Source organism: Dendrobates tinctorius, unplaced genomic scaffold (assembly GCF_039654945.1).
Source record: "Dendrobates tinctorius isolate UK_male_01 unplaced genomic scaffold, ASM3965494v1 ptg000127l, whole genome shotgun sequence".
Taxonomy (NCBI): Eukaryota; Metazoa; Chordata; class Amphibia; order Anura; family Dendrobatidae; genus Dendrobates; species Dendrobates tinctorius.
Genome location: NW_027361795.1, coordinates 15706462 through 15730023, shown reverse-complemented (window position 1 = coordinate 15730023; position 23562 = coordinate 15706462). Strand labels below are relative to the sequence as shown.

The following is a 23562-nucleotide window of genomic DNA, read 5'->3' as shown; positions in this document are numbered from 1 at the left end:
GGAGCAGCATTTACAGGGCCCATTATACACTAGAGCATTAGAAATGGGGCCCATTATGTTTGGAGCATTATTTGGGCCCATAAGACAGTGGAGCTTCATCCATGGGGACCAACATATACTGTAGCATTATGTGGAGCTCATCATATACTGTTTCAAACATTATATGGGACCAATGATTCTGTATGGAGAAATAGATGGGCCTCGTCATGAGATGTAAAAAGTGAAGTATTTTTCATTGTACTATACCGCTATTTCTCTGCCGTATCGGAGCATGATGAGTTGTGGTATGTGTTAAAGGGGCGCTCTTTCGCCCAGGGCACATGAAAACCTGCAGCCAGCCCTCCCCCCCACAACTTTAGCCAAATAACCCCCATTTTTCAGTGCGTAACTTGTATTATGAAGTTAATTAAGGTTGACAAGCTTAAGTAAGAAGAATTGATGCTTTTGGCATTCAAATGGGCACTGTAGGTGTGTTTCCTGTCCTCCTCTCACTGCCGACTTTTATTCCCCATTGACTTACATTGGGTTTCGTGTTTCGGGACGACCCCGACTTTTCCCTATAATCGGACGATCTTGCTCGACCCGACTTTTGGAAAAGTCGGGTTTCACGAAACGAAACTCGACCCTAAAAAACCAAAAGTCGCTCAACTCTAGTTGATACCTGTACCGAGTGCACTCTTTTTACACTTCAATATAATAATCAACTGGCCAGGTGTACGATTGAATTCATGATGCTGTGTTTTGTGCATGCTTCATTTAATAGTACTCAAGACCAGGTGACTATACATACAACTTGTATGATCTTTATTATCTTTACACTTTGAGTTTGGTGTGATGCGACGGTGGAGATAATACAACTAATATTTGTGTCACCTGTCATGATGTTACAATTATTCATTTTGGAATGCAAGAGCATCCATAACTATTTATGACACCTAAAAACACTGACTATCCATATTAGTTGTATTAGCATCACTGTGTCCAGTTTAGAACTCAAGACTGTATACATAATAAAGTTGATACAACTTCTACAATACCCAGGCCTGGTGACATGCTGAAGTGAGGACAGCAAAACTAACGCATCCACACTTCAGACACTTATCACTAGTGTTGAGCATTCCGATACCGCAAGTATCGGGTATCGGCCGATACTTGCTGTATCGGAATTCCGATACCGACTTCCGATATTTTTTCAATATCGGAAGTCGGCATCGGAATCGGAAGTTCAAAGTTGATTGACAGCCTGACGTCATCATGATGCGCGGTGTGTGCGCATCATGATGCGCCGTCATTTCGGGCCTTCCGGGGGTCTCTGCCGGCCTGCCGGGGGGCTGTGTGGACTGCCCGGGGTCTGTACCGGCCTGCCGGGGGGCTGTGCCGGCCTGCCGGTGGTCTGTGCACCCTGTGGGGGTCTGTACCGGCCTGCCGGGGGGCTGTGCCGGCCTGCCGGTGGTCTGTGCACCCTGTGGGGGTCTGTACCGGCCTGCCGGGGGGCTTTGCCGGCCTGCCGGGGGGCTGTGCTGATGTCCAGGGGTCTGTGCAAGCATTGTCCGATGGGACTACAAGTCCCATCTGGCGATGCCTGCTACCATGACAGTGATTGACACATTAGCCAATGATGGGACAGTAGTAGTCCCATCATCCGGCTAATGTGTTAAATGTTAAAAAAAATAAATAAATACTACATACATACTACATGCATGCTACATACATACTACATGCTACATACATACTACATACATACCACATACATACTACATACATACAACATACATACTACATACATACCACATACATACCACATACATACTACATACATACTACATACATAACACATATATACTACATGCATGCTACATACATACTACATGCTACATATATACTACATACATACTACATACATACATACTACATATATACTACATGCATGCTACATACATACTACATGCTACATACATACTACATATATACTACATGCATACTACATACATACTACATGCATGCTACATACATACTACATGCTACATACATACCACATACATACTACATATATACTACATGCATGCAACATGCATACTACATATATACTACATGCTACATACATACTACATATATACTACATACATACTGCATGCTACATACATACTACATGCTACATACATACCACATGCATGCTACATACATACTACATGCTACATACATACTACATATATACTACATGCATGCTACATACATACTACATGCTACATACATACTACATATATACTACATACATACTACATGCTACATACATACCACATACATACTACATACATACTACATGCTACATACATACTACATATATACTACATGCATGCTACATACATACTGCATGCTACATGCATGCTACATACATACTACATACATACTACATGCTACATACATACCACATATATACTACATACATACTACATACAATACATTCATACAATACATACATAGACATACAGTACATATAACATAGAGTAACATACTTACCAATACTTGTCACATTGTTCCCCGAAGCCATTGTCTTTTACGGAATAAATATTAACATAACAAACCACAAAAATACTCACCCACGATCCGAAGCAGTCCACGAGTGTGTCCCACGACGATCTTGGGTAGAGAACTGCAGCATCAGCTGTTGCTGCCGTTCTCTACAGGCTGCAGGAATCCAATGACGGAAGGTAGGTATCCTTCCGCACTGTATTCCTCCGCCACTTAAAAAAAAAAAGTCCCTAGTCTCACTTTATGCCATTGCTGTGTGGGAATTTCCCACGCAGCAATGGCATAAAGTGAGACTAGGGACTTTTTTTTTTTAAGTGGCGGAGGAATACAGTGCGGAAGGATACCTACCTTCCGTCATTGGATTCCTGCAGCCCGTAGAGAATGGCAGCAACAGCTGATGCTGCAGTTCTCTACCCAAGATCGTCGTGGGACACACTCGTGGACTGCTTCGGATCGTGGGTGAGTATTTTTGTGGTTTGTTATGTTAATATTTATTCCGTAAAAATGGCTTCGGGGAACAATGTGACAAGTATTGGTAAGTATGTTACTCTATGTTATATGTGCTGTATGTCTATGTATGTATTGTATGAATGTATTGTATGTAGTATGTATGTAGTATATATGTGGTATGTATGTAGCATGTAGTATGTATGTAGTATGTATGTAGCATGCATGTAGCATGCAGTATGTATGTAGCATGCATGTAGTATATATGTAGTATGTATGTAGCATGTAGTATGTATGTAGTATGTATGTGGTATGTATGTAGCATGTAGTATGTATGTAGCATGCATGTAGTATGTATGTAGTATGTATGTAGTATATATGTAGTATGTATGTAGCATGTAGTATGTATGTAGTATGTATGTAGCATATATGTAGTATGTATGTAGCATGTAGTATATATGTAGTATATATGTAGCATGTAGTATGTATGTAGTATGTATGTGGTATGTATGTAGCATGTAGTATGTATGTATGTAGCATGCAGTATGTATGTAGTATATATGTAGTATGTATGTAGCATGTAGTATATATGTAGTATGCATGTTGCATGCATGTAGTATATATGTAGTATGTATGTTGCATGTAGTATATATGTAGTATGTATGTTGCATGTAGTATATATGTAGTATGCATGTTGCATGCATGTAGTATATATGTAGTATGTATGTTGCATGTAGTATATATGTAGTATGAATGTAGCATGTATGTAGTATGTAGTATGAATGTAGCATGTATGTAGTATGCATGTTGTATGTATGTAGCATGTATGTAGCATGTAATTTTTTTTTTTTTTTTTTTACATTCAACACATTAGCCGGATGATGGGACTACTACTGTCCCATCATTGGCTAATGTGTCAATCACTGTCATGGTAGCAGGCATCGCCCGATGGGACTTGTAGTCCCATCGGACGATGCCTGCACAGACCCACGAAGCCTGCACAGCCCCCCGGCAGGCCGGCACAGCCCCCCGGCAGGCCGGCACAGCCCCCCGGAGCCTGCACAGCCCCCCGGCAGGCCGGCACAGCCCCCCGGCAGGCCGGCACAGCCCACCGGAGCCTGCACAGCCCCCCGGCAGGCCGGCACAGACCACCGGAGCCTGCACAGACCCCCTGGCAGGCCGGCACAGCCCCCCGAAAGGCCCGTACAGACCCCAGAGAGGCTGTACAAGGGAAAAACAGGATTTTTCTTATTCCGATACCGGAAGTCCCATAGACTTGAATGGGACTTCCGGTATCGGAATCGGCGATACCGATACTTTTTTTTAAGATCGGCCGATCCATTCCGATCCGATACTTTGAAGTATCGGACGGTATCGCTCAACTCTACTTATCACACATTGTCAGGAGAATACACGTAAAAGGTTAACTGCAGCAGCGCTACAGTCTGAGTTATATATATGCAGACTGAAGCGACGCTGCTGGTTACAACTCGTGTGTATTCACCTGCCCAGGTGTAATCGTTATGATACAAGGCCAGGGTATTGTACATATGGCGAGTATTTTCCACATCATCTACTCAGTTTATCCACACACACTGAATAGAGGATGAGGTTAATTACAAGGTCTAGACAATAAACTCATAAGCATTAAATTCTAGAAGATACTGGGTATTGATGGATCAAACTACAAAAAAGACAAAAAACAACATAAGTTTAAAAAGAAAAAAAAAAAAGTGAAGTGTCCGGGTTAGGCTCTAGTGACTAAGAACATGGTCGGTATTGCGTTCTAATGGTTAATTAAAAACACCTACCATATAACTATGCAGACATAAATAAAAACATAAACAAACACACTGGGGGAACCATAAAGTGCTATAAATGTAACTTGCACCTACCCCCACTGTAGGTGTCCTAAAGCCAAATTGGATCTAATTCCACACCAAACATAAAAGAGGGTGGACAAAAGTATTGGCACTGTTCGAAAAATCATGTGATGCTTCTCTAATTTGTGTAATTAACAGCACCTGTAACTTACCTGTGGCACCTAACACGTGCTGGCAATAAGTAAATCACACTTGCAGCCAGTTGACATGGATTAAAGTTGACTCAACCGCTGTCCTGTGTCCTTGTGTGTACCACATTGAGCATGGAGAAAAGAAAGAAGACCAAAGAACTGTCTGAGGACTTGAGAAACCAAATTGTGAGGAAGCATGAGCAATCTCAAGGCTACAAGTCCATCTCCAAAGACCTGAATGTTCCTGTGTCTACCGTGCACAGTGTCATCAAGAAGTTTAAAGCCCATGGCACTGTGGCTAACCTCCCTAGATGTGGACGGAAAAGAAAAATTGACAAGATATTTCAACGCAAGATTGTGCGGATGTTGGATAAAGAACCTTGACTAACATCTAAACAAGTTCAAGCTGCCCTGCAGTCCGAGGGTACAACAGTGTCAACCCGTACTATCCGTCGGCGTCTGAATGAAAAGGGACTGTATGGTAGGAGACCCAGGAAGACCCCACTTCTTACCCCGAGACATAAAAAAGCCAGGCTGGAGTTTGTCAAAACTTACCTGAAAAAGCCTAAAACGTTTTGGAAGAATGTTCTCTGGTTAGATGAGACAAAAGTAGAGCTTTTTGAGCAAAGGCATCAACATAGGGTATACAGGAGAAAAAAAGAGGCATTCAAAGAAAAAAACACGGTCCCTACAGTCAAACATGGCGGAGGTTCCCTGATGTTTTGGGGTTGCTTTGCTGCCTCTGGCACTGGACTGCTTGACCGTGTGCATGGCATTATGAAGTCTGAACACTACCAACAAATTTTGCAGCATAATGTAGGGCCCAGTGTGAGAAAGCTGGGTCTCCCTCAGAGGTCATGGGTCTTCCAGCAGGACAATGACAAAAAACACACTTCAAAAAGCACTAGAAAATGGTTTGAGAGAAAGCACTGGAGATTTCTAAGGTGGCCAGCAATGAGTCCAGACCTGAATCCCATAGAACACCTGTGGAGAGATCTAAAAATAGCAGTTTGAAGAAGGCACCCTTCTAATATCAGGGACCTGGAGCAGTTTGCCAAAAAGAATGGTCTAAAATTCCAGCAGAGCATTGTAAGAAACTCATTGATGGTTACCGGAAGCGGATGGTCGCAGTTATTTTGGCTAAAGGTTGTGCAACCAAGTATTAGGCTGAGGGTGCCAATACTTTTGTCTGGCCCATTTTTGGAGTTTTGTGTGAAATGATCAATGTTTTGCTTTTTGCTTCATTCTCTTTTGTGTTTTTTCATTTAAGACAAATTAAATGAAGATAATAATACCAAAGAATTTGTGTTTGCAATCATTTTCAGGAAGAAACTGAGTATTATCTAACAAAATTGCAGGGGTGTCAATACTTTTGGCCACAACTGTATTATACATTTTAATTACAAAGTCTATCTATAATAACCTTGGATTGTATCAAAAAAAGTTAAATGATGTTAAAACACACCATAGTGAAGTTACTGTTTTGGATACAAACCAAGGTAACAATAGATAGGCCTTGCACTCAACACCATCCTCTATTCAGTCTGTGTTTTATTACCTGACTGAAGAGACTGATGTGGAAAATACAATTCATCTAGATTTCTGGTTTTGACTACACATATCTCCAAGATTGACACGCGTAAACATGTCATTAATGGAGCTATGTGTTGACAAAAAAGAAAAATGTACGGTGCAGTGTGTGTACGGCGCAGTGTGTGTTGGCGGCAAAAAACACATTAAAGCAAACTTTTTTTGTACAATAAAAATTGCACATTTATTTTTTTGAACTAATAAAAAGCTTATTTTTCTTTTGAAGGACGTTTGGGGGAAGAGTGGGATACTTTGGGGGTGTGGAGAGATGAGGAACGGCTGGAAATTGAGGAAGGGGATCTAGGTGAAGGGGCTACTAAAGTACTGGGGGAAGGGAGATCAGGCATGGAACTGGAGGCTGGTTGAGAAACATTGGAAGGAGAGGGGGGACTGACTAACAAAGTCTTTTGTTTCTTCTTCTTTGGGGCAGGAGTCACCTGCCTGTACCGACTACCACCTTGTGACCGCCTTACAGTTGTTGACCGCCTCAAGATGTTGGACTGTGTCTGTGAAGAATAAAATATGGAATGTGGGTCTCCCCTGGACTGCTCGGTGGAGGCGCTGGCGGTGCTCCTTGCAGGAGAACTTGTGGTGTCGATGCTAATTGAAGGTGAAGGGTGCGCGGTGGGAGAATAGGTGGTGATGCTCCTATCAGGCGAAGCGATGGCGGTGCTCCTGTGATGAGGAGTGGGGGCGGTCCTCCGTGTAGGCGAAGCAGTGGCAATGCTCCTCTGAAGAGGAGTGGTGGTGGTGCTCCAAGTAGGTGAAACGATGGCGGTGCTCCTCTGAAGAGGGGTGGTGGCAGTGCTACGATGAGGAGAAGAGGTGGCGGTGCTCCTCTGATGATGAGTGGTGGAGGTGCTCCTGGAATGATGAGGAGTTGTGGCTGTGCTCCCATGCTGATGATGCGAAGTGGCGGTGCTCCGATCCGGAGATGATGTAGTCTCTGTGGTCTGAACAGGAGAAGAGGTGGCGGTGGCCCAAGCAGATTTTGTGCTGGAGGTGCACCAAGATGTGGAAATGGTGGCAGTACTGGTGCTCCAGACAAGAGCAGCACTTGAAAGGGTGGTGGCGGGGGTGGAGTGTCCAGCAGCACTCGGCATTGGTGTGGTGTAGTGGTGTCCGGCTTGGCTAGGAATGCAGGTGGCCGTGCTGTGGTATGCAGCAGAAGTCAGTACTGTGGTGAAGCGAGTCAGTGGTGGCACAGGTGGGAATGACACCACTGACTGCTGCAAGTACTGATTCTGCTGCATAGCCTGCAAGAAAGCAGTGTTGCAGGCGTGTAACACATTCAGCTGTTGCTCAGGACTAAGGTGATCCGCCATGCCCCGTTCAATATTACTAAAGAAATGGTGCGCTGGTCTATTGAGGTCAGCCTCCAGCCATTCAAGGCACTGGTCGGAAGAGTGGATGAGGTGTTCCATGTGGTTAAAACCACGTTCCATTAGTGAAAAACCACTTTCCACTCTTTCGGCCAGCGTCTTGAGGCTGGCATGAAAGGCTTTTCTCAAGTGCATGAACTCGGGCTTGACATTCCTGTCCGAGGCCCTCTGCCGCTGGCGGGTAGTGCCCGCATAACCAGTGGCAGAGACCTGGGACAGGGGAACACCTGATTGACCAGCTTTCTGGTCACCAGCTGTCTGTGTTGCTGATCTGCAACTTGCTTCCTGGCTGTCGGATGGCTGGGACGTGTAAATCAACAGCCGCGGAGACACCATCATATGTTTCTCAATGCAGGCAATGACTAGCCAGGTCTTTCACCGGGAAGGAACAACCACGGGAAGGGCAGTCTCCAATGAAGGAAACCACCTATGCCAAAACATGGTATCCAACCACAGACAGCTGTTTCGGGGTATTGCCCCTCATCAGTGTGGAGTAGGAAACTGGCTAGTAGGAGCAATGCCTAGTAAAAGACTGCGAAAATGAGGATGAGTGACCTCATGGAGATCAACATCCGACACTGCGGAGACACCATCACATGTTTCTCAACGCAGGCAATGACTAGCCAGGTCTTTCACCGGGAAGGAACAACCACGGGAAGGGCAGTCTCCAATGAAGGAAACCACCTATGCTAAAACATGGTATCCATCCACAGACAGCTGTTTCGGGGTATTGCCCCTCATCAATGTGGAGTAGGAAACTGGCTAGTAGGAGCAATGCCTAGTAAAAGACTGCGAAAATGAGGATGAGTGACCTCATGGAGATCAACATCCGACACTGCGGAGACACCATCACATGTTTCTCAACGCAGTGATTCTAGAGCAATGCCCCCATCCCTTATGGGAAATATGCAAAAACATGTAAATCAACAGCCGCGGAGACACCATCACATGTTTCTCAACGCAGGCAATGACTAGCCAGGTCTTTCACCGGGAAGGAACAACCACGGGAAGGGCAATCTCCAATGAAGGAAACCACCTATGCCAAAACATGGTATCCATCTACAGACAGCTGTTTCAGGGTATTGCCCCTCATCAGTGTGGAGTAGGAAACTGGCTAGTAGGAGCAATGCCTAGCAAAAGACTGCGAAAATGAGGATGAGTGACCTCATGGAGATCAACATCCGACACTGCGGAGACACCATCACATGTTTCTCAACGCAGTGATTCTAGAGCAATGCCCCCATCCCTTATGGGAAATATGCAAAAACATGTAAATCAACAGCCGCGGAGACACCATCACATGTTTCTCAACGCAGGCAATGACTAGCCAGGTCTTTCACCGGGAAGGAACAACCATGGGAAGGGCAGTCTCCAATGAAGGAAACCACCTATGCCAAAACATGGTATCCATCCACAGACAGCTGTTTCGGTGTATTGCCCCTCATCAGTGTGGAGTAGGAAACTGGCTGGGACGTGTCCGAGGTCAATCGATGAAGAACCGCTCCAGGGACAGGTTGCAGGGTGCTGCTCCAGGTGCTGTTGAAACAAAAAGTTAAAAATTAGTATCATGCATTTACAAGCAGGATCATCTGTGGAAGATAAAATCACCGATTATGTTCAATGAAAGCCCCAAAAAAAAAGGAAATTATACTTACGCTCTGGTGGCAAGGACCTGTCGTAGAAATTCCAAAGCACGATGATATCGGTACTTGGTTCTGCTCCTTGCCGATGAGCCACTGCGAACCTGTCCCTCAGCACAAACATCAGTGTTGAAGCGGTCCTTCATTGAGCGCCAATGCGTGCAGACTTTGTTCACTGTTGAAAAAATAATAAAATAAACATTATACAATGCACAGCTGGCAACATCTTGTATAATCACGCACACCTGATTTCCCTTGTCAAACAGTCAATGCGGCATCCAAAAAAAAAATCAATACACAATGCATTGACTGTTGAACCTGAGGACACTTGTGTGTTCAGTGCAAGAACATATCTTGCAGTAAACACACAAGTATCATCAGGTGCAAGAGATAAACCATGAAGAATACAGCATTAAAAATCACAATGCCTTGACTGTTGAACCTGAGGACACTTGTGTGTTTACTGCAAGAATATATCTTGCAGTAAACACACAAGTATCATCAGGTGCAAGAGATAAAGCATGAAGAATACAGCATTAAAAATCACAATGCCTTGACTGTTGAACCTGAGGACACTTGTGTGTTTACTGCAAGAATATATCTTGCAGTAAACACACAAGTATCATCAGGTGCAAGAGATAAAGCATGAATAATACAGCATTAAAAATTACAATGCCTTGACTGTTGAACCTGAGGACACTTGTGTGTTTACTGCAAGAAAATATCTTGCAGGAAACACACAAGTATCATCAGGTGCAAGAGATAAAGCATGAAGAATACAGCATTAAAAATCACAATGCCTTGACTGTTGAACCTGAGGACACTTGTGTGTTTACTGCAAGAATATATCTTGCAGTAAACACACAAGTATCATCAGGTGCAAGAGATAAAGCATGAACAATGCAACATTACAATTCACAATGCATTCAATGTTGATCCTGAGCTCACTGTTATGGTCCCTGATAGAATCTATCTATCAGGGAGCAAAACAGTATCCTCAAGACAAAGACTCAATGCGGCATCACACAACAGGGAAATACTTATTAACGCCTTTTTTAAAGTTGCAGAGGCGCTGTCCCAGCCCTCCATCAATGCAGCGGCCCCTCATTCCAGAGCTGCCGGGTCACCACAATGTCCTTGTACTGCTGGTCACGGCTGTCCCACAACGGAACACGCTCCTGGACAAGGATGATCAGTTGCTCGTTGTCAATGTACAGGTCTTGCGTATGCATGTCCTTGCGTACGCATGCATTACCATAGACAGTAATGTGTTTTTTTGACACACTCATCCACATGCGCATGACTGCGCATATTTGACGGATTTTTGACGCCTCAAAAAATGCAACATGTTGCGTTTGCCGAACACCACCGCAGACCGCGAAACGCCTAATGTGTATACCATGTTAAATATTTGTACGCATGACACATGTGGATCTATGTGGATCAAACGCTTCGTGCACAGACGCAAATGTGAAAACAATCTAATTGAACAATTCCATTGTGTTTAATTGCTTAATCGTCTGGGGTTATGTTCAGAGGTGAACATTTAAACAATACAGTACTGTTGGGAGCCTGGTGCAACATACCTCTTACTGAACTTAGAGGTTTGTCTGTGTAGTGCATGGAAATTCCAAGTTCTCTAGAATGAGAGAAGCTCCTTAAAACCTTTACCCTCAAATAGAAGGTCCTGAAATGTGGATTCCCTGTCTATTAACTCAGAATTTCTGAATATGGTACTCTTAACCATACAATCTTATTCTCATGAGAGAGGGTTGTGCTGCAAATTTAATTGGGAAAAAACACTTAGTTTATTACAGGAAAGATGTATATCTTTGTACCGTGTTAGCCAGTAGATAGAAAAATATTCAGGATTGAGAGTCCTCAGTGGTTGATACCTTTTAATGGCTAACTGAAAAGATGGTAATACATTGCAAGCTTTCGAGACTACTCAGGTCTCTTCATCAGGCTAGACTAATACAAAATCTGAAGTCACATATTTATGCACAATACAGCCTAGAAAAAATGCAATAGATAAGACAAGTGACGTGAAGCAGAACTATCAATATGGGAGAGGGAGAAACATAAATATAAACATTGGACCAGTTCATAGATAAGGAGTCTGGATGTTTTATGGTCCTCTGATTGGGGTCTAGTTCTGTGTTGCCCCGCAAGGTTTTAAAAGGAAATTCCTTAATTGATGTAAAAAGACATAAATCCATGCGACACATTCATTCCAGCACTGAGAGTGTCAAAGTTCGTCATAAATTTGTACTCCCAAACTCGTCTCTCTCTCTGAGATGTGAAGTTACCTTTCAATACCAGTAATTTCATATCCATGCTGCTGTGATCAGGGATACAGAAATGTTTTGCCACAGGTAGATCCATTCTTTTTTCTCTTATAGTGTGACGATGAGCATTCATCCTTGTTCTAAGCTTTTGCCCTGTCTCCCCCACATACAGACCCCCAGTTGGACATTTAGTACAAATAATTAAGTACACCACATTAGATGTAATGCAGGTGAAAGTACCTGGGATCTTGTAGTCCTGATGTGAGTTGGGGATCTTTATCTTGTCCGTGGTCATTATAAATGGACAGGTTTTACATTTTTTCTGGTTGCAAGGAAAGGTTCCTGCAGCTGTTGGAGAGGACAGGGAACTTCTGACAATGATGCTTCTTAAATTTGGGGGCTGCCTAAAACACAGTAGTGGGGGGTCTGGAAAAATGGATTTTAATCGGGCATCTTTTTGTAGTAAAGGTTGTAATTTCCGTGCAGCTCCCCTTAGCACCTCCAGATTTGGGTTGTAGGTGACTACTAGAGGCACTCGGTTATTTTCTTCTTTAGCTTTGTAATGTAGCAGGTGATTCCTTGACAATCTGGTGGCTCTTGTAATTTGGTTTTCAATTGTTCTTGGATGGTAACCCTGATTCAAAAAGGTCTTTTTGAGGCGACCAAGGTGTTTGTCTCTATCCATGGGGTTGGAACATATACGATTGTATCTGATGGCTTGGCTATAGATAATAGAGTTCTTTATGTGTTTTGGATGGAAACTGTCCCATTTAAGGTATGTTGGACTGTCGATTGGCTTCTGATACAGGGATGTCTCTATTTCATTGTTTTTTAGCCTAATGATGGTGTCCAAAAAATTAATCTCGGTACTGGAGTAGTTGAGTGTTAAATTGATGGTGGGATGAAATTGATTAAACTGTTCGTGGAACGTCTTTAGCTGTTGCTCAGACTCCGTCCAGATGATTAAAATATCATCAATGAAGCGGTAGTAGCCCAGGGGCCTGATGGGGCATGAGGACAAAAAATCGCTTTCAAGCTTGGCCATGAAAAGGTTTGCATACTGTGGAGCCATTTTACTTCCCATAGCTGTGCCAGTCTCCTGTAGATAGATCCTGTTGTCAAATTCAAAGTAATTGTGGGTGAGGATGAATTTTATAAGTTTCACCACAGCATCAGCATCAGTCCCTGTGTTTTCCATGAAGAATTTGCAGGCATGTAAACCATCTTGGTGTGGGATATTAGAGTACAAAGATTCCACATCCATGGTGGCCAGGATGGTTCCTTCTGGTAGAGGACCTATTGCTGCTAGTTTATTCAATAGGTCAGTTGTGTCCTGAATGTAGCTGGATGTATCCTTCACCAGTGGTTTAAGAATACCCTCTACCCATCCAGATACCTGCTCAGTGAGGGTGCCCACACATGAAATAATTGGTCTTCCTGGATTTCCAGATTTGTGGATTTTGGGAAGCATGTAGAATGTCCCTATTCTTGGAGTCTCTGGTATCAGGTCATCGCCAGCTCTTATGGACTGGTCAGGCAGACAAGAAACCAACTTGTTTAGTTCCTTGTAATAGTCCTGTGTAGGATCCGACTCCAATTTTCTATAGTAGCATGTGTCCATAAGTTGCCTGTTTGCTTCCTTCATGTAGTCTGATGTATTCATCATGACTATTGCACCTCCCTTGTCAGCAGGTTTAATGATGATTTCTTTGTTGGTTTAGAGACATCCCTGTATCAGAAGCCAATCGACAGTCCAACATACCTTAAATGGGACAGTTTCCATCCAAAACACATAAAGAACTCTATTATCTATAGCCAAGCCATCAGATACAATCGTATATGTTCCAACCCCATGGATAGAGACAAACACCTTGGTCGCCTCAAAAAGACCTTTTTGAATCAGGGTTACCATCCAAGAACAATTGAAAACCAAATTACAAGAGCCACCAGATTGTCAAGGAATCACCTGCTACATTACAAAGCTAAAGAAGAAAATAACCGAGTGCCTCTAGTAGTCACCTACAACCCAAATCTGGAGGTGCTAAGGGGAGCTGCACGGAAATTACAACCTTTACTACAAAAAGATGCCCGATTAAAATCCATTTTTCCAGACCCCCCACTACTGTGTTTTAGGCAGCCCCCAAATTTAAGAAGCATCATTGTCAGAAGTTCCCTGTCCTCTCCAACAGCTGCAGGAACCTTTCCTTGCAACCAGAAAAAATGTAAAACCTGTCCATTTATAATGACCACGGACAAGATAAAGATCCCCAACTCACATCAGGACTACAAGATCCCAGGTACTTTCACCTGCATTACATCTAATGTGGTGTACTTAATTATTTGTACTAAATGTCCAACTGGGGGTCTGTATGTGGGGGAGACAGGGCAAAAGCTTAGAACAAGGATGAATGCTCATCGTCACACTATAAGAGAAAAAAGAATGGATCTACCTGTGGCAAAACATTTCTGTATCCCTGATCACAGCAGCATGGATATGAAATTACTGGTATTGAAAGGTAACTTCACATCTCAGAGAGAGAGACGAGTTTGGGAGTACAAATTTATGACGAACTTTGACACTCTCAGTGCTGGAATGAATGTGTCGCATGGATTTATGTCTTTTTACATCAATTAAGGAATTTCCTTTTAAAACCTTGCGGGGCAACACAGAACTAGACCCCAATCAGAGGACCATAAAACATCCAGACTCCTTATCTATGAACTGGTCCAATGTTTATATTTATGTTTCTCCCTCTCCCATATTGATAGTTCTGCTTCACGTCACTTGTCTTATCTATTGCATTTTTTCTAGGCTGTATTGTGCATAAATATGTGACTTCAGATTTTGTATTAGTCTAGCCTGATGAAGAGACCTGAGTAGTCTCGAAAGCTTGCAATGTATTACCATCTTTTCAGTTAGCCATTAAAAGGTATCAACCACTGAGGACTCTCAATCCTGAATATTTTTCTATCTACTGGCTAACACGGTACAAAGATATACATCTTTCCTGTATCAAAATGGAGGATACCAGAATGTACCGCATCTTTATGGAACTAAAACCACTTCTGAAGAAACGTGCACAAATGGACAGCGACATTTTTTTCTTATCTAAATGCAAAAAGGAGAATCTAATTCCCAAAGGACTCTGGATTACAAACCCAATTCTTCATACCTACAATACCCATTATGCACAAAACCTTTGTCACAGGACTTCTGAGAGACTAAGGAACCACCTTTTACATGTCTGCTACAGCATAAGGAGTAAAGTCCAGGGGCAATTTGAAACTCTGAGGAAAACACTTACAGAAAGCACAGAGCAAAAATTACAACAATACTACAACAAACTACGGACCTTTCTGGTTCATAACAAGGAAAAGAAACTACACAGACTGCGTCTCAATTCAGGACTCTATACAAACAGATACAAAGCAAATCCAAAACCTGACAACTTGGACAACCACTCCATTCCAGACACAAAAGCATCTAACTGTGTCATCAATCTCTCAGATTATAAACCCAACAAAGTGGAACTGGCCGTGCTTTCTAGAGGACTCTCATTTTGTCCCACTAAGGCCCTAGATAAAACTGAACTCTGCAGTGATATGGAACAGTATTTCAGGAGACTGCGCCTGAGGGAATATTTCAATGATACAGAAGATTCAGAAAACACTCAGACCGAAGGAAAAGGGATCGTAACAACTAGGAAAAGGTCAGACTGGACACCTCCACCTGGACGCAACCCTCATTTGGATAAATATATAGACTCCTTCAGACATTTGATAAAATCCACAATCATAGACACTAACAGGAGACAAGCATCCAACATCAGTGCCCAGGAGAGAAAGGCCATACAGTCTTTAAAAACCAACAAAGAAATCATCATTAAACCTGCTGACAAGGGAGGTGCAATAGTCATGATGAATACATCAGACTACATGAAGGAAGCAAACAGGCAACTTATGGACACATGCTACTATAGAAAATTGGAGTCGGATCCTACACAGGACTATTACAAGGAACTAAACAAGTTGGTTTCTTGTCTGCCTGACCAGTCCATAAGAGCTGGCGATGACCTGATACCAGAGACTCCAAGAATAGGGACATTCTACATGCTTCCCAAAATCCACAAATCTGGAAATCCAGGAAGACCAATTATTTCATGTGTGGGCACCCTCACTGAGCAGGTATCTGGATGGGTAGAGGGTATTCTTAAACCACTGGTGAAGGATACATCCAGCTACATTCAGGACACAACTGACCTATTGAATAAACTAGCAGCAATAGGTCCTCTACCAGAAGGAACCATCCTGGCCACCATGGATGTGGAATCTTTGTACTCTAATATCCCACACCAAGATGGTTTACATGCCTGCAAATTCTTCATGGAAAACACAGGGACTGATGCTGATGCTGTGGTGAAACTTATAAAATTCATCCTCACCCACAATTACTTTGAATTTGACAACAGGATCTATCTACAGGAGACTGGCACAGCTATGGGAAGTAAAATGGCTCCACAGTATGCAAACCTTTTCATGGCCAAGCTTGAAAGCGATTTTTTGTCCTCATGCCCCATCAGGCCCCTGGGCTACTACCGCTTCATTGATGATATTTTAATCATCTGGACGGAGTCTGAGCAACAGCTAAAGACGTTCCACGAACAGTTTAATCAATTTCATCCCACCATCAATTTAACACTCAACTACTCCAGTACCGAGATTAATTTTTTGGACACCATCATTAGGCTAAAAAACAATGAAATAGAGACATCCCTGTATCAGAAGCCAATCGACAGTCCAACATACCTTAAATGGGACAGTTTCCATCCAAAACACATAAAGAACTCTATTATCTATAGCCAAGCCATCAGATACAATCGTATATGTTCCAACCCCATGGATAGAGACAAACACCTTGGTCGCCTCAAAAAGACCTTTTTGAATCAGGGTTACCATCCAAGAACAATTGAAAACCAAATTACAAGAGCCACCAGATTGTCAAGGAATCACCTGCTACATTACAAAGCTAAAGAAGAAAATAACCGAGTGCCTCTAGTAGTCACCTACAACCCAAATCTGGAGGTGCTAAGGGGAGCTGCACGGAAATTACAACCTTTACTACAAAAAGATGCCCGATTAAAATCCATTTTTCCAGACCCCCCACTACTGTGTTTTAGGCAGCCCCCAAATTTAAGAAGCATCATTGTCAGAAGTTCCCTGTCCTCTCCAACAGCTGCAGGAACCTTTCCTTGCAACCAGAAAAAATGTAAAACCTGTCCATTTATAATGACCACGGACAAGATAAAGATCCCCAACTCACATCAGAACTACAAGATCCCAGGTACTTTCACCTGCATTACATCTAATGTGGTGTACTTAATTATTTGTACTAAATGTCCAACTGGGGGTCTGTATGTGGGGGAGACAGGGCAAAAGCTTAGAACAAGGATGAATGCTCATCGTCACACTATAAGAGAAAAAAGAATGGATCTACCTGTGGCAAAACATTTCTGTATCCCTGATCACAGCAGCATGGATATGAAATTACTGGTATTGAAAGGTAACTTCACATCTCAGAGAGAGAGACGAGTTTGGGAGTACAAATTTATGACGAACTTTGACACTCTCAGTGCTGGAATGAATGTGTCGCATGGATTTATGTCTTTTTACATCAATTAAGGAATTTCCTTTTAAAACCTTGCGGGGCAACACAGAACTAGACCCCAATCAGAGGACCATAAAACATCCAGACTCCTTATCTATGAACTGGTCCAATGTTTATATTTATGTTTCTCCCTCTCCCATATTGATAGTTCTGCTTCACGTCACTTGTCTTATCTATTGCATTTTTTCTAGGCTGTATTGTGCATAAATATGTGACTTCAGATTTTGTATTAGTCTAGCCTGATGAAGAGACCTGAGTAGTCTCGAAAGCTTGCAATGTATTACCATCTTTTCAGTTAGCCATTAAAAGGTATCAACCACTGAGGACTCTCAATCCTGAATATTTTTTTAGTTTATTACAGGCACTAACACTTTTTTTTTGTCAGTGTCTGTAACTTGGACACAAGCCATAATCATCCGAATTTCACTGCTGTTTCCATCGATAACTTAATTTATGGACATCTACTGTTTGATTCCTTTGCCTGTATGAATTGGATGAGTTGTTACTTATATCTGGTGAGAATTTCATGTGAATATCACCATTAGAATTATGTTTACTTAGAAAACTGGTGACGTGTTCAATAATTATTTCACCCGCTGTATATATTTTACATTTACATAATTATTTCTTTCTATGTTTTCTCACAGGTAACTGTGTCTACCTATCAGCTAAAATAAATGGCAATCTTGTGGTTAGACCCTACACTCCATTGTGCTGTGATCATAAAGGATATTTTGATCTGATAGTAAAGGTAATGTTATATAATAATTGTCAATTAGATGTCTTACTAGAAAGTAATTGCTCCACTGACAACACTCAACTGGCTTAAAATAAATGTAAGATTTGAATATTCATGTAAGTTTTGTTAAATTAACTTACTCTATTTCTTCATTTACTACATTAAGTTTTATTGTTTATTTTACCAGTTACTAATTTTGTTCTTGTTTTCATTATTTCAAGAGGGGATGGTGATTAAATAATTAAATCTGTCTCCCCCAGGACGTATATGACCTATTAATATGGGCAGGTAATAGAAATGTTACGCTAATCCTACCTGTATGCCTCATATTAATGGTCTTGCTGCGGAGAAATGTTTTTTCTCTATCTCTATGCTAATGATTTCTTCTAGGCTCCGGGGCATGTGATGCTTGAAAAAAATCCCATGCACATCAGATCTGGTGCTGGAATCCCGCACCTGCGGCCTGCACTCCCTCCACAATGCGTACCTTATATTCCCAGCTATGGGCACTGCATTCTGGTTATCTTCTGCGTAGGCACCAACGAATTCCAATCCAGTGACCTCCGGTGTGCGTGCCGATAAGGTTCTCTCCCCACTTCCTTGCTGCATAGTCATCACTATGTTCACATGGTTCCTAGTGATGACTATGCGGGTAAGAGGTGGAAAGAGCCCCTTATTGTTGAGCATGCCGGAGGTCACAGTGACTCACCTGCACAGAAGATCCCTGAATGCAGTGCCCATAGAAGGGAGTAAAAGGTACGTATTGTGGAGTGAGTGAAGGTTGCAAGGGCGGGATTCCAGGGCCATAACTGACATGCATGGGAGGGGGGTAGTATTGTTATTTGTAATGAAGACAGGAGGCAGGGATTTCTTCCAGGCACTGCACGTCCCTGAAACTGGAAGAAATCATTAGCATAAGGAAAGACTATAAGATTTCTCAACAATTAGACCATTAATATGAGGCAGACAGGTAGGACTAGTTTAACATTTCTATTATCTGTATGCCAATATTAATAGGTTATATACATTCCGTGGGGGCAGATTCCCTTTAAATATATGATGAAATTATGCCTGACATTTTACTTGGCTTTCTGTTTCCTCTGCTTAGTTGATGCTCAGGCGACTAATTGCCTGATTTCTTTTACCTATTGTTTGCTGCTTGCTGTGTATACAAATGTCTATTCTTGGCTTCATTTCTATGTGTTCATGTTACTTCCAGATCCATTGTGTTTTAGTCCAGAGTCACCTGAGATCCATGGTGCAAGCATGTTAATAATACAGTTACTTGTAACACCTTGGCAACATTAATGCTAGGAAGTGGCAGTAAAACTTAAATTACAGATAGTAAAACTTAAATTACAGACATGCTATGATCAGGCCAGCAGGCAAATTCTGTAACCCACTGCATCACTGGACTTTGCAAAGGTCTAAACCATAGGACGAAGTCTAATGGAGTGTAAATTGCTTACCTTAAACTAATTTCCGATGGTAATAGGTGTTCGTAAGCTGATAAATTGTCTAAAGCAGTCATTTAAGTCTGAAGTCAGGAATTTTGGAAATAGTACAGGAACAATCAGAGTCAGAATTAACTAACCAACAAAAAAAAATCACACAAATTACAAGGAACTATAGAAAATTTTTGCTTAGAGGCAGGCTTAAAGGGATTTATATTTTTTAAAAATATATTTAAATAGTTGTATTATGGCAGAAATTAGGCTTACTAATTCACATGCATTAGCAAAGATGCCAAGCATCTGCGTTGAGAGCAGCCATCATAAAATCCCCCTCTTCTAAACTATAATCACCCTCTGTTCTAAACTGCAAACTACTGGGGAATGAATGGAAGCAGCACGCACAGGCTCTGCGGTGTCACCGCTAGTTACTGAGCATGCGCCGGCTGCTTCCATTCATTCCCCAGTAGTTTACAGTCGGAGCGGTCGCATTAGCAGCGCGCCGGCTGTAAACTGATTAACCCCCGAGATGGATTTACACTGTCGAACGTGACTGATCGCCAGACAGGTATGGATATTGTTGGTTTATTTTAGAATTTTTTACAGGAAAACGATGGCGTTAATATGGAATTAGGAGTATAATAAAGATTTAAACACTGTGTGTAGTGTATTCTTTCGTTAAAATACTTTGTTCTTATGGTGTGTGTGTTTAATTAACCCTTGAATAACTCTAGGATTAGTAATGGATAGGTGTCTTATTGACACCTCTCCATTATTAAGCTGGGCTTAATGTCACCTTACAATAGAAAGGTGACATTAACCCCTTTTTAACCCCACTTGCCACTGCTACAGGGCAAGTGGGAAGAACCCGACAAAGGTCCAGAATAGGTGCATCTAATAGATGCGCCTTTTCTGGGCAGCTGCGGACTGCTATTTTTAGACTGGGGGGGCCAAGATCAATGGCCCCTTACCCGCCTGAGAATAGCAGCCCCCAGCTGTGAGTTTTGCAGGGTGGGTTCACAAACAGAGGGGGACCCCACGTTGGGTTTTCATTCATTCTTTCTCTCCTGCTCGCTGTTGCCGGCAAAGCAGGAGAGGAGAATGACAGTGGCGTTCAGTACCAGCCACCAGGGAACAGCGCTTACTGTAGCGCTTCTTCCCCGGCGGCCACTCGTGTGGTCCTGATGCGGCACACATGCGGCACATGGTGGCCACACAGATGTACCACATATCCACACGGACACATGGACACGGATAGCTCTGATACCGTTTTTTTCCGGTACCAGAATTATCTGTAAGTGTGAGACTGCCCTTATGCTGTAGCGCTGAATAATTGCCCCTCACCATGCTCCTTGTATAAAATATGATCCTTACTCTGTCCTTATGGTACATAGCCTCCAAACTTTCCTCTCCTTTCCACACTGGGCTACCTTCTTCATACTGTCCCTTTACACTGTTACCTCCATATACTGACTAGTCTTTACACTGTATCTCCTCCTCTTACATACGTTCCTCTTCATAATGTGCCCTCAAACTGTCCCCCTATGCAGCCCCTCTCTATACTACCGCAAAAAACTAACCAGTCACTATACTATGCCCCCTTACACTTTTCTCCCCACATATAGTCTGCTCACACTTGTGTCCAAACAGTCCCCTCAAGCTACCCCCTGTACTTTCCTCTCACTTACTTCTCCCAATACTGTCCCCTCACTCCCCATGCTGTCTTCTCACACTATTCCCCTCCACATGCTCTCACACTATACCCACGCTGGTTCACACACAAGACTTAGTTCGTTGAGTCAACAGGCGGTTTATTAGAAGAAGTTCATAAACCGTTAGTATTGCAAAATAAAGCAGCCTCTTCCAGGTAAACAAAGGTATAACAGAACAAAACAGAAAATAAGAAGTCCATATAACACACATGCTCACCCGTTTAAGCGTTAGTCTTTTCCTCTCAGACTCCAGCAGGTTTTGAGCAGCTCATGCCATTTTCCTCACCTTGCAGAATACACAAACCAAGTGAGACACCCCCAGCTGCCTTAAATCAGACCATCCAAGACCTGGACTGGAGGTAAGTGAGCAGCCGATCCCACCCGGCTCTTTCAGCTGCTCGTAATCCGTAATCCATAATCCGGGCTCGTTAAAACAATGCTCAGCACTAAGTGTGTTAGAGCCTGCTTCTCCGGGTTCTACATCCCCGAGTCTTAACTACTTGGGGAAATATACCTCCCATCCATGACCTGTCCAGATGCCACCTTACACCACATAGAGTCCGATCACCCATACTGTCACCTCACACTATTCCATCCCATACTGTCTTTATACTCATCCCCTGATACTGTCCGCACATGCATTGCTCCCAATGCTGTCCCCTCACGCTTTGACCTCATGTCTTCGCATAAATTTCTCCCCATACTGTCCTCTCCCATATTTCCCCATCTTGTTACCTGTAACTTTGTGTAAATTTGTCGCTACACACGTCCCCCCATACATATCTCCCCCATATGGCCCCTTCACACATCTCCAATACAGCTCTCATAGAGTCTGCTCACACCTTTCGCCCCATACTGTCCTATCACACTTCTCCCACATACTGACCTCTCACATTATTCACAACATACTGTCTCCTCACAATATTTCCCCATATTGTCTCCTCACAGTTCCCCGATACTGTTCCCTCACAATATTCCCTCTATAAAGTCCCTTCTCACTAGTCCCCAAAACTGTACTTTTACACTATTCCCCCCATACTGTACCTTTACACTATTCCCTCCATACTGTACCCTCACACTGTTCCCCATAGTGTCACCTTGCACTACCCCTATACTGTCACCTTACATCCCCACATACTGTCCCCTCACACTTTTTTACTCCAATACTGTACCCTCATACTTTTCCCTCCATACTGTCCCCTCAGATTTCCACCCAAATGGCCCCCTCGCCTTCCCCCCATACTGTCCCCTAACAAGATTACTTTCTCCCCAACACCCACCCCAATAACACTCTTACATGTATATCTTCAGGTTCATTCAATTACTTACCTTATTGCTACCCTCCTCCTCTGTGGCCCAGGATAATGTCACCTGATCAACTGCTGAAGTCACCCTGACCCAGAACTGTCAGCGGTTGGGGCTTCAATTGTACTTGCACCTAAAACACACAAGTACAGTTGACTGCACCGAGTGGGTGTTTAGCAAGATTCCTGAGATACAGTGGGGCAAAAAAGTATTTAGTCAGTCAGCAATAGTGCAAGTTCCAACACTTAAAAAGATGAGAGGCGTCTGTAATTTACATCATAGGTAGACCTCAACTATGGGAGACAAACTGAGAAAAAAAAATCCAGAAAATCACATTGTCTGTTTTTTTTTCATTTTATTTGCATATTATGGTGGAAAATAAGTATTTGGTCAGAAACAAAATTTCATCTCAATACTTTGTGATATATCCTTTGTTGGCAATGACAGAGGTCAAACGTTTTCTGTAAGTCTTCACAAGGTTGCCACACACTGTTGTTGGTATGTTGGCCCATTCCTCCATGCAGATCTCCTCTAGACCAGTGATGTTTTTGGCTTTTCGCTTGGCAACACGGACTTTCAACTTCCTCCAAAGGTTTTCTATAGGATTGAGATCTGGAGACTGGCTAGGCCACTCCAGGACCTTGAAATGCTTCTTACGAAGCCACTCCTTCGTTGCCCTGGCGGTGTGCTTTGGATCATTGTCATGCTGAAAGACCCAGCCACGTTTCATCTTCAATGCCCTTGCTGATGGAAGGAGGTTTGCACTCAAAATCTCACGATACATGGCCCCATTCATTCTT

At 42.8% G+C, this 23562-nt stretch overlaps 1 protein-coding gene across 1 annotated transcript in view; it reads left to right on the top strand.

Annotated features, from left to right (window-relative positions):
- The window catches only part of CYB5R1 (cytochrome b5 reductase 1), a 288183-nt gene that overhangs the window by 151426 nt on the left and 113195 nt on the right, over positions 1-23562 (top strand). Inside the window, exon 4 of the mRNA XM_073542557.1 lies at positions 18203-18306. Coding sequence (XP_073398658.1) covers positions 18203-18306 — 104 coding nt within the window. The remainder of the gene's footprint in view (positions 1-18202; positions 18307-23562) is intronic.